Source organism: Punica granatum, chromosome 8, assembly GCF_007655135.1.
Source record: "Punica granatum isolate Tunisia-2019 chromosome 8, ASM765513v2, whole genome shotgun sequence".
Lineage (NCBI taxonomy): Eukaryota > Viridiplantae > Streptophyta > Magnoliopsida > Myrtales > Lythraceae > Punica > Punica granatum.
In genome coordinates, this window is record NC_045134.1 from 18,489,948 (window position 1) to 18,504,362 (window position 14,415).

The 14,415-nt window shown below is 36.0% G+C and overlaps 2 protein-coding genes across 2 annotated transcripts; both read left to right on the plus strand.

Annotated features, from left to right (window-relative positions):
• The first annotated feature begins 285 nt into the window (after positions 1–285).
• On the plus strand, positions 286–3,789 carry LOC116187528. Its single transcript, XM_031516270.1, has 9 exons — positions 286–431; positions 539–715; positions 1,110–1,333; positions 1,433–1,494; positions 1,615–1,836; positions 2,126–2,252; positions 2,436–2,755; positions 2,918–3,062; positions 3,184–3,789. Exons 1-9 carry the CDS (start codon positions 422–424, stop codon positions 3,418–3,420), a joined length of 1,524 nt encoding a protein of 507 aa, XP_031372130.1. The 5' UTR covers positions 286–421; the 3' UTR covers positions 3,421–3,789.
• Positions 3,790–12,315: 8,526 nt separating this feature from the next.
• On the plus strand, positions 12,316–14,206 carry LOC116189255 (gibberellin 3-beta-dioxygenase 1-like). The gene is made up of 2 exons (XM_031518840.1): positions 12,316–12,806; positions 13,245–14,206. Exons 1-2 carry the CDS (start codon positions 12,316–12,318, stop codon positions 13,816–13,818), a joined length of 1,065 nt encoding a protein of 354 aa, XP_031374700.1. The 3' UTR covers positions 13,819–14,206.
• Positions 14,207–14,415: the final 209 nt, after the last annotated feature.

The following is a 14,415-nucleotide window of genomic DNA, read 5'->3' on the forward strand; positions in this document are numbered from 1 at the left end:
CTTAGCTGCATTTAAACTATATAAATATTATATTATATTATATTATATTATATATATATATATATATATATATAGTCAAAGCACTTTTTATGTAATATATAGAAGGACCTCGTCTAGAGGTAATCTATTTAGTCTAACATGACATGCCATGCAAAAAGAATGCCAGTTGCACGTTGAAAATACATAAAAATTATTATCCTCTTTTTTAGGGTCTACAGAAATACAATTTTTCCTAACAAATATAACAAACAAATCTTCATCTCAACGCAATGCCAATGGCAGATTCCTCGACGTCCCCTAAAGAAGAAAACAATAGAGACCTTCTTCACTTCTCACCATCTTTACCATCATCGTTGTCATCGCAAATAATCCTCAATCAACGACAACATCTGGAATCATCCTTTCTTGGGGTTCCGACGACATGTATAAAGGTATGTCAGAAAACATTTACAAATGCAAAGATTACAATCCTTTTCGGTGTTGCTGATGATGTTTGATCTGATTCTGGAAATTGTGTTTTTGTTTTCCGTGGGATCAGACTATAATGGGAAGCCAACCTTCACACAGATCCTCCTGGCGTCCTCGCTGGGGCTGGTTCTTGCAGCAGCGATGCATTTCCGTCTCAAGAAGTTGAGGGATCAGAAGATTGTCCCCCGCGTCAAATTGTCCGACTCTGGACGTGTCGAGAAGCTCGAGAAGTTCTCTCATTACGTTGGTACTTTTTTTGTCCTCTCACATTTAATTTTTTTATTCTTTTTTTTTAAAAGAATTTGTAGTCTTTTGAGATGCTAATAATAAGCCAGCCAAACTTCGGAATCTAAGTGCGACTGATATGGTGAATATCGCTAACCTTACACAAACATCATAGGAATGAGGGTAGTTTAATTGCGTGCAAGCAGTTTTAGGACATGGAATGTTCTCAAATCTTTGCCTGTTCTGCTGGCAAATGCTTAAACCGGCTGGAAATTTTATCATGAAGCGTAAGAGGACAATTAAGTAAATGCAATTGAAACTTCAGGGGCTACATTGAGAAAGAGCAAATTTGAGGGGCTAAATTGAAAAATACTTGTGGAAAGAAACCTTTCTTATGCCATTTGATGAATATGCAGCTCGGCAGTTGGGATTCAAGGACAGGAGAGAATGTCCACATCTATGCAAATTAGCCTCCGAGTACATGAGGAAATCCGAAGGCTGTGAGGATGACATTTACACGTTCTTTGCGGACGAGCCGGACGCGGACTCGCTCTTCGTGAAGCTTGTGGAGGAGTTTGAGAGGTGCACTCTTAGTTACTTTGGTTTTCACTGGAGCCATGCCGAACTCATGATCAGTCAGGTACTACATGTCAGGATGGATATCTGAAGTCATGCTCTGTTTCGTACTATGACTGCTATAACAATTGACTGCCAGCTAACATTTTTTAATACTTGTCAGGTGCTGAGCGCTGATGCTGAACCCAAGAGGAAGTTTAAGGACATTATCATGGCAGCGACAAGGTTTGTGACAGTTCGGAAGCATTTGATTTTATCTTCAGAGAGTTAAATCCACAAGTCGAATATAATTCCTTCAGACCATTTAGATGTTCTCATTTACCTCTCTTTTCCGGGGTTGTTTAGGGAGCAGAGATTCGAAAGGCTGACAAAGAACCTTAAGGTGGCCCGAGTTTTCACGACATTGGTGGAGGAGATGAAGGCGATCAGAACTGCAGCAAATGATGACTCCCAGTGCACCGATGTGATGGTGCCAGTGGCCCACAGCGATCGGAGTCCTGTCCTTCTCCTAATGGGCGGTGGTATGGGTGCCGGGAAGAGCACTGTCCTCAAGGACATCCTTAAAGAGTAAAGATTCATACATAACTACACTATCTGTTGATAATTTAAATTTATTATATAACTACTTGGATAATGTTAGGCTGCACGGCAATTATCGTTTATTTCAGTAGCGTTGGTTATACATTGTAAAAGTATGGTAAGTCATTAAGCTTTATTGCTCGGAAGCTGTTGAACCAAATTAGCACTTACTGACTGTGAGTAAATGCTGTTTCCCGATTGATTGAAAGATTTAGGATTGTTTAATCTCTAGATGATAGGCCGAGGATAATATTTTTGTTATTGGTACCTTGAACAGGTCATTTTGGGCAGGGGCTGCTGGGAATGCAGTGATCATCGAAGCAGATGCATTTAAGGAGTCCGATGTCATCTACAGAGCCCTCAGCTCCAGAGGGCATGCCGACATGGTCAAAACGGCCGAACTGGTAAGTCCCAAGTCCTAGTCCCTCTTATTTTTTCTGTCCCCGAAATGCATTGGATAAAACTTCATAATTAAGATATGGTTAGAACTTTCACATTAAGCGAATTAGAAGCAGCAGAAGAAACTAAATCATGCGATAGATTGAAGATCCAACACAAAGTCGACAACATGTAAGTGTTTTGCACAGGTGCATCAATCATCCACAGATGCAGCATCTTCCCTCCTAGTGACGGCATTGAATGAGGGCCGGGATGTGATAATGGATGGAACGCTCTCGTGGGTCCCTTTTGTTGTGCAAACCATAACGATGACAAGAAACGTGCACCGCCACCGTTACAGGATGGGCGTTGGCTATAAGGTCTCTGATGATGGCGCTGTGACCGAGAACTACTGGGAGCGGATTGCAGAAGTTGAAGAGCAGGAAGAAGGGAAAAAGAGGAAGCCCTACCGGATAGAGTTAGTTGGGGTCGTTTGCGATGCTTATTTGGCAGTAATCCGTGGCATAAGGTATGTATGCTCGAATAACTGATTGCCACAGCATATTGGCGTAACATTGTTGAGCACTTAAACAGGTGGTCGTATAGCTTTTCGCAAATTTCATGGACTATTTTCTTAACAGAAATGCTCGAAAAGTTCGTGATTTTTCTCCATATCATGTGCTACTTGTAGGAGGGCAATAATGTGTAGAAGAGCAGTGAGGGTAAAGTCTCAGCTGAAGTCCCACAAGAGATTTGCAAATGCTTTCCTGACTTACTGTCAATTAGTGGATAATGCCAGGCTATACTGTACCAATGCTTTGGAAGGCCCTCCTAAGGTTTGCTCCGAACTTCTTCCGTTATATCTCGAAGTTTTTGGTTTTTTGTTCATTGGATGTTTAAAATTTCTTGATGTACTCATTGATGAGAGTCCGAACCTACAAATATTGTTATATGAAGTTGATAGGATGGAAGGACAGAGACAAGACCTTGCTGGTCGACCCCGAAGAGATAGATTGTCTAAAGACAGTAGGCAGCTTGAATGAAGAAGCAGACTCGATAAACGAACTCTACAAGGACCCGAACCCTGTGCTTGAAGCCGGTTCGGTATGGAAAGACATTGTATTATCTCCTTCGAGGATAAACATACAGCAAGAGCTCAAGTACTCCATTCAGAAAGTTGAACGATCCAAGTGAATTTTTCCAACCCCGACCGCAGTTTCGGGCGACAATCACTTCGAAGCCGGAAAGTTGATAACTGATGATGAGGACTTTGGCAATTAATTGGAGAACTACAAACAACCAAGTTTTGTTGAGGTCATAGAATTTTCTGATTATTAGCACAACTCCTGTTTTGTCCCTTGGAGTTCTCTTAATTAATTAGAAGATGTATTTATTATCATTAAAATGTATTGCCTCTAAGATTAATTAGACAGGTATTTTAAGAGAAAAAGGGCTTAACTACAAAGGAAAAGTAGACATCTTAAGATGTTTTGTTTTCGAGCCAAGTATGTATTTACTGAGAAATGGGATTTGGTGTAGTGACACAAATCTTTCATCTAGAACTAAAAAGTTATAAGTGCAATTCTCATTGGTGATCGTCCCATTGTAAACCAGTTGTTTCGTTTTCGAGCATTTAATTTGCACAAAATAATAAATGAAGAGGCCAAAGTTTCTAAAGAAGAGCAAAGCTATAAATTAAAAAATTATTTTAGAGTCCGGCTTAGACAGCCCCATCCTATCTTTTAATAGGACGTTTGTTTCGCTGGATGGGAATAAAATTGATGGAGAATTGGAACGGGGATTAGAGTTGTGTTTGTGGTTCGTCTTTTTCATTTGACTGGGCCGCAGACAGGATAATAAAAGGTTAAGCCATCCCCAAAGACAATGCTCGGTCGTCAACCAATCTGGATACAATTTCCTGAGCTATTTCCAAAAAAAGATGAAAACTGAAATAATAATTTCATTTTTTACCATTTTTGGGTGGTTCCATTGATTTGAAATCTCTATATTTCTTATTAAATTTTTTTTATATGGAACAATGCCTAAATTATCCCTCCAGAGATTGTGGAATATAGGCCACTTTATACTTTCAATGAAGTATGATATCCCATTATCTATATGCAATATATAAAGACTAGGAAAATGCTTCAGGAAATGCCATGTAGGATGAAACCTCATTCTAGTTACATTACCTTTCAATTGACCGCCATTAAAATTGGGCTAAATGTTGAAAACTTATGGTGCCATTTCGTAGAAGTTAAGGCCTTATTTATTTTTAGAGAATTTTTCAATTTTTTAGGAAATCTTTTAAAAAGTAGAGAATTACAAAAAAATATATTTACTTACATAAACTTGAAATAGCTTTTCTATGAATTTTTTTCCACTATCAAATTTTTATAGAGACTAGTTTAATGACCATGTGCGTTGGACGTGGGGTGCGTCTCCTTCCTAAACTATCTTTAGTTCAAAACTTTTGAGTGCACAACGTCCATATTAATTTTACCTTCGCTTTCACTCTTCTGTAATGATCAGATCAAATACTATTCCATAGAGTGACCAAGGTATGGACAGGCAAAAATGGGATATGTAAAAAGACCATGGATTAAAAATTACTCATGTAAACAAAGATAGCACGAAAATAGTTTAGACCCGGATATTATAGTAAATAATAGTAACTAAACCAACCATTCAGTATTCTGGGGTCAAAGGTGAAACTATATAATCAGTAATGACGGACTTGGATACCGAGATTTATGGAATTCATTTAAGTTCCTTTTGCATCTTTGCGAAATATAATCCCTTGAAAAAGAAAGATTGATCTGGAACTACTCTACAACAAATATATTTAATAAACCAATTAAATCTACCACAAAAATATGAACTTCCATAAACCTTTATGATATAAAGAACAATTAAGGTGCCCATATAAACATATGCAAAAATATCTCATGAAAATACACATTTTCATATAATTCTGGTAAACTACAAAAATTTTAATGCTGCAAGGTATAAATTTTATTTCAACCTTTTAGTCACTCACACCCTTATAATTGCACTTCATCATCCATGAGTCGAGTAAAAGGGGACTCCTTTTAATCCAAAGGTCCATCAGAATGATACATAATTTCAACTAAATCATTAAAATTTGATTGTATTTTTTACAAGGTGGTCAACAGTAGTAAACACATTCAACAGAGAGGATTAACCAAAAACGCAGACAAAGTTCAGGTCATCCCATTTCCTTGTGCGTTAATATTGTTCAAATAAACAAAGGATTATATTAATCAATATGACATGATAAGTTCAAGCATGCACAAGAAAAGCCAGATTATCAAAAAATATGTAAATTTACTCCCGAATGAATATAATTTGGTAACAAAGATTAGGTCTTCCAGACTACTAACATAATAAAAAAAATATCAAAGTGGAAAAGCATTTACTAAAATTAAGTTAGATTGTAAGAGTAAAAGAATAATATTAAGAAAAACGTAAGGTAATTTTACTATCCTCGACAAGCTATTTCAATGGATTTTGCGATGTTTTCATAAGCCAGTTGAAGCAAAGTGCCTAACTAAAGACTTATGATGACTCTAAGTTTTTACCATCTATTTAACCTAAGTCAACGACAGAAGATCAAAAGGGCAAAATACTGTTGCTAATAATACGAAAAATGAGGAAGCCAAGTGTGGAAGAGCAAAAGTTTTAAATTACCAATCTAGTGTACCTTGGCAGATAGACCAAGTTCAACAGCAGCTCTTCAAAAGCTGTAAAAAGCAAGGAACTTAACAGAACAAAAACTGCCCTCTAATTATTAATTATTAATTAAAGAACTCAAATCTCTAATAAAAAGATACAAAAATAAAAGTTCAGCGACACATGTATCCATAATCTTGACAAATAATGTAGCATCTATCAGGACTCTTTACATAATTAAATTTTCATGGGATATGATGAACTTATCTGGATGCATAATAATGCACGCGAACAACCACTCAATTATGGGCCTACGATTGCCTGCCCCAAAAACATAGAGAAAGGAAGGAATTCTATCAAACCCGCTGTGCGCACTGGGAGGAAAAACAAAGAACGTAATCGAAGAGAAAATATTCCTTTGAAGGCTTTGCATTTGTACTCATGGCATCTACTTTTTACCTCTACCACTTGTCAGTACTAAAATATGTATACTAACTTACAATAGTAGATCAAGAAATAAAGGAAACAAACAAATTATAGACCCAACATTATAAATTTATCGGTAAATTTTGACGGCAACCCCTATAATTTATTAGATGACTAGGAACACCCTCTCCTTCTAAAATTAGCCATACACTACCCTTTCTTTCGTTGACATGACATCAAGAGCACTAGTCATTGCCACGTGGATGCCTTGTTATTGCACAACAAACTGACTCGGTTATCCGATTTTATTACCCGAACTCTAACCTGATTTATTGCTCGACAAATTGACCCAAGTATTGCATATTATTTTAAATTTGAGCAGATTCGATTTGGGTAATAAATCGAATAGACCAAGTCGATTTATTAATATCGTGATAGGACATATCCACGTGGCAAAGACTTGTAGCCTTGGTACCATGTCAGCAGAAGGAGGGAAGATGTGTGACTAATTTTAAAAGAATGAGATTTCGACAGTCATTTAATAAATTATCGGATTTGCCTTCGAAATTTACCATAAATTCATTTGGCAACCTCGTTTTCTGGTTTCCGCTTGCCTCGTTTGTCTTCCTCTCTTTCCTTGTTTGTTTTGATTGAGATGAGAAATCTTTGAGTCTGCAATATGGGCTTGACATGTGTACCCTTTGACTTCCTTCAATCTGTCCTTTTTTTTTCGGTTACAAATGATATTATGAACTTAGTACATTAAAATAGAAATCATAAATATTCAATAAAAGGGTACGAGTAATTCCAATAAGTATCGAACCTGAGATCTTTTGATCACCAGGCGAGAAGTGACCACTGCATCATTCCCTCTCTTGATTTTCTTCGGTCTGTCTGATTGGTGGGGAAGGACGAAAGGCCGACAACAGAGATGCGCTTTGTAGAGGAATTTCTCAGAGAAAAGGTCATAGGCAGGGTCGCGGCAGAAAAGAGTAAGGGAACTGGATGCAAGATCACAGTCGATGTGAACATATATATATATAAATAAATATGAATTGAGGAGGCACAAATGGAATTTCAGAGGGTGAGCACATTAAAAAATGAAGCGGCGTCATAAGTGGAAGCCGAAAACGAACGGACATGATTGGTAGTCATAAGAGCAAAATCACTTCAGTGAGCTTCACATATTTTATTATTGGAATAGATTAGCAAAACTCTTTTTTTAGTTCTCTAATTTTTCATTAGTCAATTCTTTTTTTTTTATAATTTTTAATTTATCACTTTCCTTTCTTATTTATTAATCATCATTTATTTCTACAAGATTTGAGCCCAATACTAAATTAGTGATTGATTTATTACAAATTAAGATTTTCTAACTTTAACATCAGCAAATATGATTTTATATTTTTCAATGGAGAAATAAATTTAGTAAATAAGGAGAAGAAAAGTAAGAATTGGTTCTCTAAAATTAAATAGGTCGTAAAATGTCCAAATATTTGGGTAATACAAGATGTAAGGTCTTGAAATAATTTCCAGACTCTTGAAATTCTGCATTTAACAGGTGTCTGTGTAGATTTTCTAAAAAAAGTATAAAATAACTTCATACTATTGTCTTCTACTTGTGTTATTTGCTCTCTTTGAAATCAATTCTGGTAGAGAAGACATATAAATTTTTCATTATCTGTCTATAAAATAACTTGGAGGTGCCTGTCGAGATTTCTGAAAAAGTATAACTTCGGTCTATATTGTCTTCTACTTGTGTTATTTGCTCTCTTTAAACCCAATTTTAGTAGAGAAGACAATAAAATGAAAAAAAAGAAAGTTCTCCAGCAACATAGGTCGAGACCTGGTGCGATCTTCTTCTTCGTCGTTTGGAAGATGAAAAGAGATAGAGATAATCGTAGAGGTGGTGGTAATAGATGAATATATCAGTCAACAAAGGTAACATTATATTTATGTTTGTGTTTTAATATGTTTTTATAATATTTCCTATAACTAACTCGCTCAATGCGTGATCCAATCGATTAGTTTTATCTAACTCTGAATACAACTTAATCTGTCTTGTTTGGATTAGGAGAAGTGCTACTTCTGCCGACCATTTCCTGCGAATCATCCTCCAACTCTCTCACATGTGGCATAAATGTGAATTCACGATAAATGAAGGGCATTAATTTGTTGCGTGACAACCTGCACATTCGGAGGAAGGGATTTTCGGAGGATTTGTCATTTCTGTTAGATTGGGCTTAGTGCAATTTCCAAATCCCAGTGTCTATTTCCAATTCTACATGAGGCACTGTATTCCTTTTCTTTTCGATTTTTTAAATTTTTTTATTAAATTTCTTCAAGGTTAAGGTAATTCGTAGTCTTAGCTTTATGATTTCGCATTTCTTTCACATGTATAAAGCGGGCGTTATGGGGATCACATATAAAATTTTGTATGACTATCAAATATCAACCAAGGAAATATAAATTCCCAGCTAAGTGAAAGTTATGTGTCAAACGCTTGTAATCTACATTACCAGTAGTTTAATTGTTAGTAATTTATGTTATTGGTAATCCAGATTATCAACAATCTTATGGTAATGCATGAAACGCAGCCTAAGTAGGGTTCATCCGAGACCTGAGAAGAAAATCGTTTACAGCTCCATGCTTTACTGGATGTATTTATCTTAATTCATTGGAAATTTTGCACGTCAGAAAATTTCTCATTGGGTTAGATACTAATTACATACAGAAAAAAAAGAACCTTACATCAGTTGTAGTAACTTGTCATTCGATAAAATAAATGATTAAGTTTTACTATGTTACAGTAGGTTATTGTACTCGTGCATTAAATGGATTTTGTGAAGAAAATTTAATAATAAGAAATTAAATATGAAAATAATAATTGATCTGAATTTATAGTTACATTAATGTACGAAAAAATTATTTTATACAAAACACTTTAATACGGTAAATTTTGAATGTACTGTGTTGAATATATATTCAACTCATAAGCAAAAAGTTTATGTAATAATAAATTCATATACATTATTTCTATTATCAATTTAATTTTTATATTTAAAAATTTCAAAATCTTGATTTTATTTGATGAAAGAAAAATAATCACAGAATTTTCAAAATTTTATAATTGAAGTATTTGCTTGTATTACTTAACAGAGTTTCATGAATATGAATAATTTGAGATAAAATGGCCTAATCAATTTTATGAAAAAAAAATACTTAATTAAGTTTTAATAAGGTTAGCTATACAATACTTCTAAAAGTTTATGAATATTTATTTACTAATGAAATAGGAACCTTTTCTTTATATAATTCTTTGAATATTTTTTGTGTTATATGAAATAATTAACGTGAAGAATAGTTATCATTAAACTTTATTAATTTTTATATAGCAATTAACCTGTGAATTAGTTGATAATTACTATTCTACCCCTGATTATTAGGATGTAGTCAAGTTTATATTATATATAGAATATAGATAAGCAAACTGAGAAGTTGTGTTTGGTTATCCTACTTCATCACCATATAGTATCAGGAAACATTAAGAAAGTCGGAAGACTGTAAACAAGTGTTATATAACTTGGTAATTCTAATTCCCCTGATTTATGAAGTTTTATTAGCTCTTCCTCGTTATTGTATTATTGTAAAATAGCATTATTTAAGGTTTTCTTGCCCTAATATATATATATATATATATATATATATTTCATATCATATCATATCATATGATTGGAAAAGAGATTTATTCCTCAATGTATCAATCCGGATTGAACATTAGTCGAGATCCATGAGACTTCTAGTTACAATGATGCACACTGCTAAAAATATGACATATCATATTGAACGGTTAATAGACATTCACGAGTTTCTTATCGCCCAAAAATACCTGTTGCTTTCTCTCTTAGAAGGGGCACTCACATCAATTTGTTCGTACTACATATGTACAATAACGTTTATGGAGATACAATTCTATTATAAATATAGACGCACCTTTTTCTTTTATAGGTGAAATGGTGGGTAACAATGGTGGCGACCTTGTCGCATCCGTTGCACAATGTTCGAACTCTCGTGTTCAATAGCGAACATATCAGACGAATTGAACAACCAGCGCAAACGCACTGACCCCGTCATCATAGTACCACCAGAGGTTTAGTATAATTCACTGAAGCCGATATCCTCCTAACCCAAGCAAAAAACACACTTCTAATAAATATTTTGACACAAATGTGTAGAGAAGATTCGAATCCGAGACCTCGGGGGTTACCAAACCACATAGAAGTAAGCTTGTAACCACTAAACTACCACTTCTGATGTTAAGTATAGATGCACCGTTTCACCAATATATATATATATATATATATATGCACTAATTATAATTAATTAAGCAAGGAATATCATCTTAATTCGTTCTTTTACCCGTCGTTTGGATGTAAGGAAAACAGAGGGAAAGGAAAGAGAGGATATGGAATTTTGAATGGGAGTTTTTGCAAATTGCACACAACTTTCCCTCCCTTCCTCTCCCATCCCTTTCCCTCCATTTCCTTATATCCAAACACACTTAGAGGGTGGGTTTGTGGTAATCCATGTGGATTTTTAAGAATCTGATTTTAAATTTCCTGGGCCCCACAGATTTCTGTGTTTGGCAACAGTAGATTACTGGTAATATGAATGCTCAAGTTAATCCATTTTCCCATTCAACTAGTAATATACTTTCCCAGCATGGGGTGTTATCTAGAATACCAGCAAGATTACTTGCAATGCAAACATTACCAATCCACAGCGAACATGATAATGAACATTACCGGTAATTTTAAAGTGGGAATGTCAGTGGGAATATTACCAGTAATCTTAAATGGTAATGCCACCTTACGAGGGTTTCTTTATTTAGGATTTTTATGTGTTATAGGCTAGTTTTATTAAGAATTTCTTTTACTTTTTTTTACCATTTTTAGGGTTATGTCTATCATCTTGACGATTTTAGAAAATATGTAACTTTCTTTTTTTTGCCATAATTGTATGTTCATTGTATTTATTAACAAGATTTATAGGTTCATGCCGTGCACGGGTTTTTAGTTAGTGTGTTCTATTTAGTGTTTTTGTTAATAATAATTTTTAATGTAAACTTATTTTTTTATTATTTTTAACATTTTAATAAAAATGGGGTGGGAAAAATTAATTTAAGATTTATTTTGATATTTACTATTATAATCCTATTTAGCAAGGTGGAGACAAATTTATTTACTATTCTAACCTTACTTAATAGGGTGGGAGTAAGGGATGAGACAACTTCATTTACTATTATAACCCTATTTAATAGAATAAGAGAAAAATATAAACTTTGCCTTTTCCTTTTAACTTTTTAATAAAAATTAACTTTAATTTTATCTTGATATTTAGTATTCCAACTTTATTTACTTTACATATATATATATATATATATATATATATATATATAGATAAGGAGAATTTAATTAAGTTGCCGTTAGTGAAAGGGTTGATATTTACTATTCCAACTTTATTTACTATCCTTTTGTTGCGGCATGCTCTTCAGATTTACGGATTATCAGGGGGCCTCAGGCCCTACTTAGTTGACTGACAAGCGATTATGGGTTGGATGTCTAATTGTCCAGGCGGTAATGATAGTATCTTGTACCTGAACCGGTGGCTCACTTTTTCTAAGTAATGGGGAAGAGGACGCTTTGCTCTCCTCAATTTCTTCATTGGACGCTTAAGTTCGGGTCCTGGGGAATAATATCAACCACTTGACGTCCATCCGACGCATCTGTCTTAATTAAGTTGCCGTTATTGAAAGGATTGATTGAACATTTTATGGCATGCCATGGTCTCCAATGTTTATATTTCCGTGTGATTTCATGCTTTGACTAACAGCGAGAAATGCCATGTCAAGCTGAATGTCAAATATGATTAGTCTCAGCCAATAGATTGAGCATACCCTCTTATTTCTTCATGGCTAATCTCTCAGAAGCTTACGAGAGTGCCCCTGTGCAGACTCACCATATCATCCCTCTAGACTTTCAATCAGTCAATCATGTCCCGGAATCGCATTCATGGTCAAACTCTGACGATAGCCTTCCAGTCCAAAGCCAACCGTTGGTAAACTGCGAGCAAATATCGCTGCCCATCATTGATCTCGGGGACCTGGATGCTTCAAAGATGATGGGTCAAGCATGTGAATCCTGGGGCATGTTCCAAGTCATAAACCATGGCATTCCTTTGACTCTGTTTAGGGACGTCGAATCAGAGGCCAGGGCATTCTTCTCCCTCGCAGCTGAAGAGAAGATGAAGGCTCTCCGGTCTCCTAGCGGAGTCACTGGTTATGGAGTTGCCCGAATAGCGCCATTCTTCAATAAGGTCATGTGGCATGAAGGTTTCACTATTGTGGGATCTCCCGTGGACCATGTTAGGGAGATTTGGCCCGAACGGTATCATAGGTTCTGGTAAGTCTTCCTAATTTCCTGATACAAGAACTTGCGAAGTTTAGGGCACGTAACCAAACTTCATATTTACGTGCCCAGAAGGATTGATTGGTCACGTTCAGCATATTCAGAAGCACGCCCTGGTTTTAATTGATACAAACTATCCAAAATAGACTATGCAGAAAAACCAAACAAACGTGGTCGTGTCGTGTGAAGTCGTTGATACTTGGTAATCAAGAAGTTCTATGTTTAAATTGATTCGGCAGGAATAAGCATTCCGGCAGTGAATGTGCACTTCATCTGGTGGGACAACTGACCACGGATTTCACAGTTATTCATTAATAATGCTTCCAATAGACTCGATCTCTAGTAAATGTAAAATATACTGTCGAGCGACTTTCCTCCTTTCAATTTTGAATTGCTTGCGTTGCTGATCTGCAGTTTTCTCTGTTCGTGTAGTGAAGTAATGGAAGCCTATCAGAAGGCGATGAAGGAGCTTTCGGAGAGGCTCCTTGACCTAATCCTGAAATCCCTTGGCACGCCTGAGGAACACATTGAGTGGCTGCCATCCGTGGCTTGCCAAGGCAGGCTAGCCCCGTGCACGGCCCTGCAGCTCAACTCCTACCCACCCTGCCCAGGCCCGACACAGGTGATAGGCCTGGCTCCACACACGGACTCGTACCTCATCACAATCCTCCACCAGGTTGGCAACATAAACGGGCTCCAAGTCCTCATGGAGGGCACTGGATGGGTCCTGATCGTGCCCCTTGAAGGGGCAGTGGTGGTCTATGTGGGCGACATGCTCCACATTATGTCAAATGGCCTATTCCCCAGCATGCTCCACCGTGCTGTCGTGGACAATACCAGGCACAGGCTGTCTTTCGCCTACTTCTATGGACCACCAGCGGATTCCTCCATCTCCCCAATCCCCAGGGGCTGCCCGAGCCAGTTCCGGTCTATGACTGTGAGGGAGTACATTGAGATGAAGGCAAAGGATTTTAAGGGCGCCCTTTCTAAAATCAGGGTGGTATGAAAAACACCTTTTTTCGATTACAAACAAGACTCTTGGGCTATAGGGAAAGAGAAATACTTTGGTAGATGATATATTATACTGATTATCTATATTATTGTAAAATCCTGCAATTTTCCGCTATGAAATCCATAATGCAGTTTATTATACTAAAAGTTAAAGGATTCTATGAGCTTTTTTTTTTTTACAAGATACGAAACCAATTTAAAAATTTCAAAATTCCAAAATTTAAAATACATCAAATTACCTGTTGAGTTTTAAAACAAGTTTCTCGAACATAAATCCTTGTTTGGGGAAAAACTCAACCTTTCAAAACACGAAAACACATCCCTCATAATAATCATATAAGCCTGTTTGGATTGTGGATGCAATTTTAAAATCACTATTCTAACTTAACTCTATCCATTACAAAACAAAATAACTCATACAAAGTCAAAGAATGGGCCTCATTTATACCACTTTTTTTCCACAACAAAACAACATAACTCATACAAAGTCAAAGGGTTGGCCCCATTTATTCCACTCAAAATCAAAATCAAAATCTGATTTTAAAATCCTACTATGAAACCAAACGCAACCTAAACAGTTTGGAACTTCAAT

Coding starts and splice junctions, on each gene's coding strand:
- LOC116187528 (XM_031516270.1), top strand. Junction 1,837..2,125: donor CTCAAGGACATCCTTAAAGA/GTAAAGATTCAT, acceptor TACCTTGAACAG/GTCATTTTGGGCAGGGGCTG. Junction 2,253..2,435: donor TGGTCAAAACGGCCGAACTG/GTAAGTCCCAAG, acceptor TGTTTTGCACAG/GTGCATCAATCATCCACAGA.
- LOC116189255 (XM_031518840.1), top strand. CDS start 12,316: ATGGCTAATCTCTCAGAAGCTTACGAGAGTGCCCCTGTGCAGACTCAC. Junction 12,807..13,244: donor GAACGGTATCATAGGTTCTG/GTAAGTCTTCCT, acceptor CTGTTCGTGTAG/TGAAGTAATGGAAGCCTATC.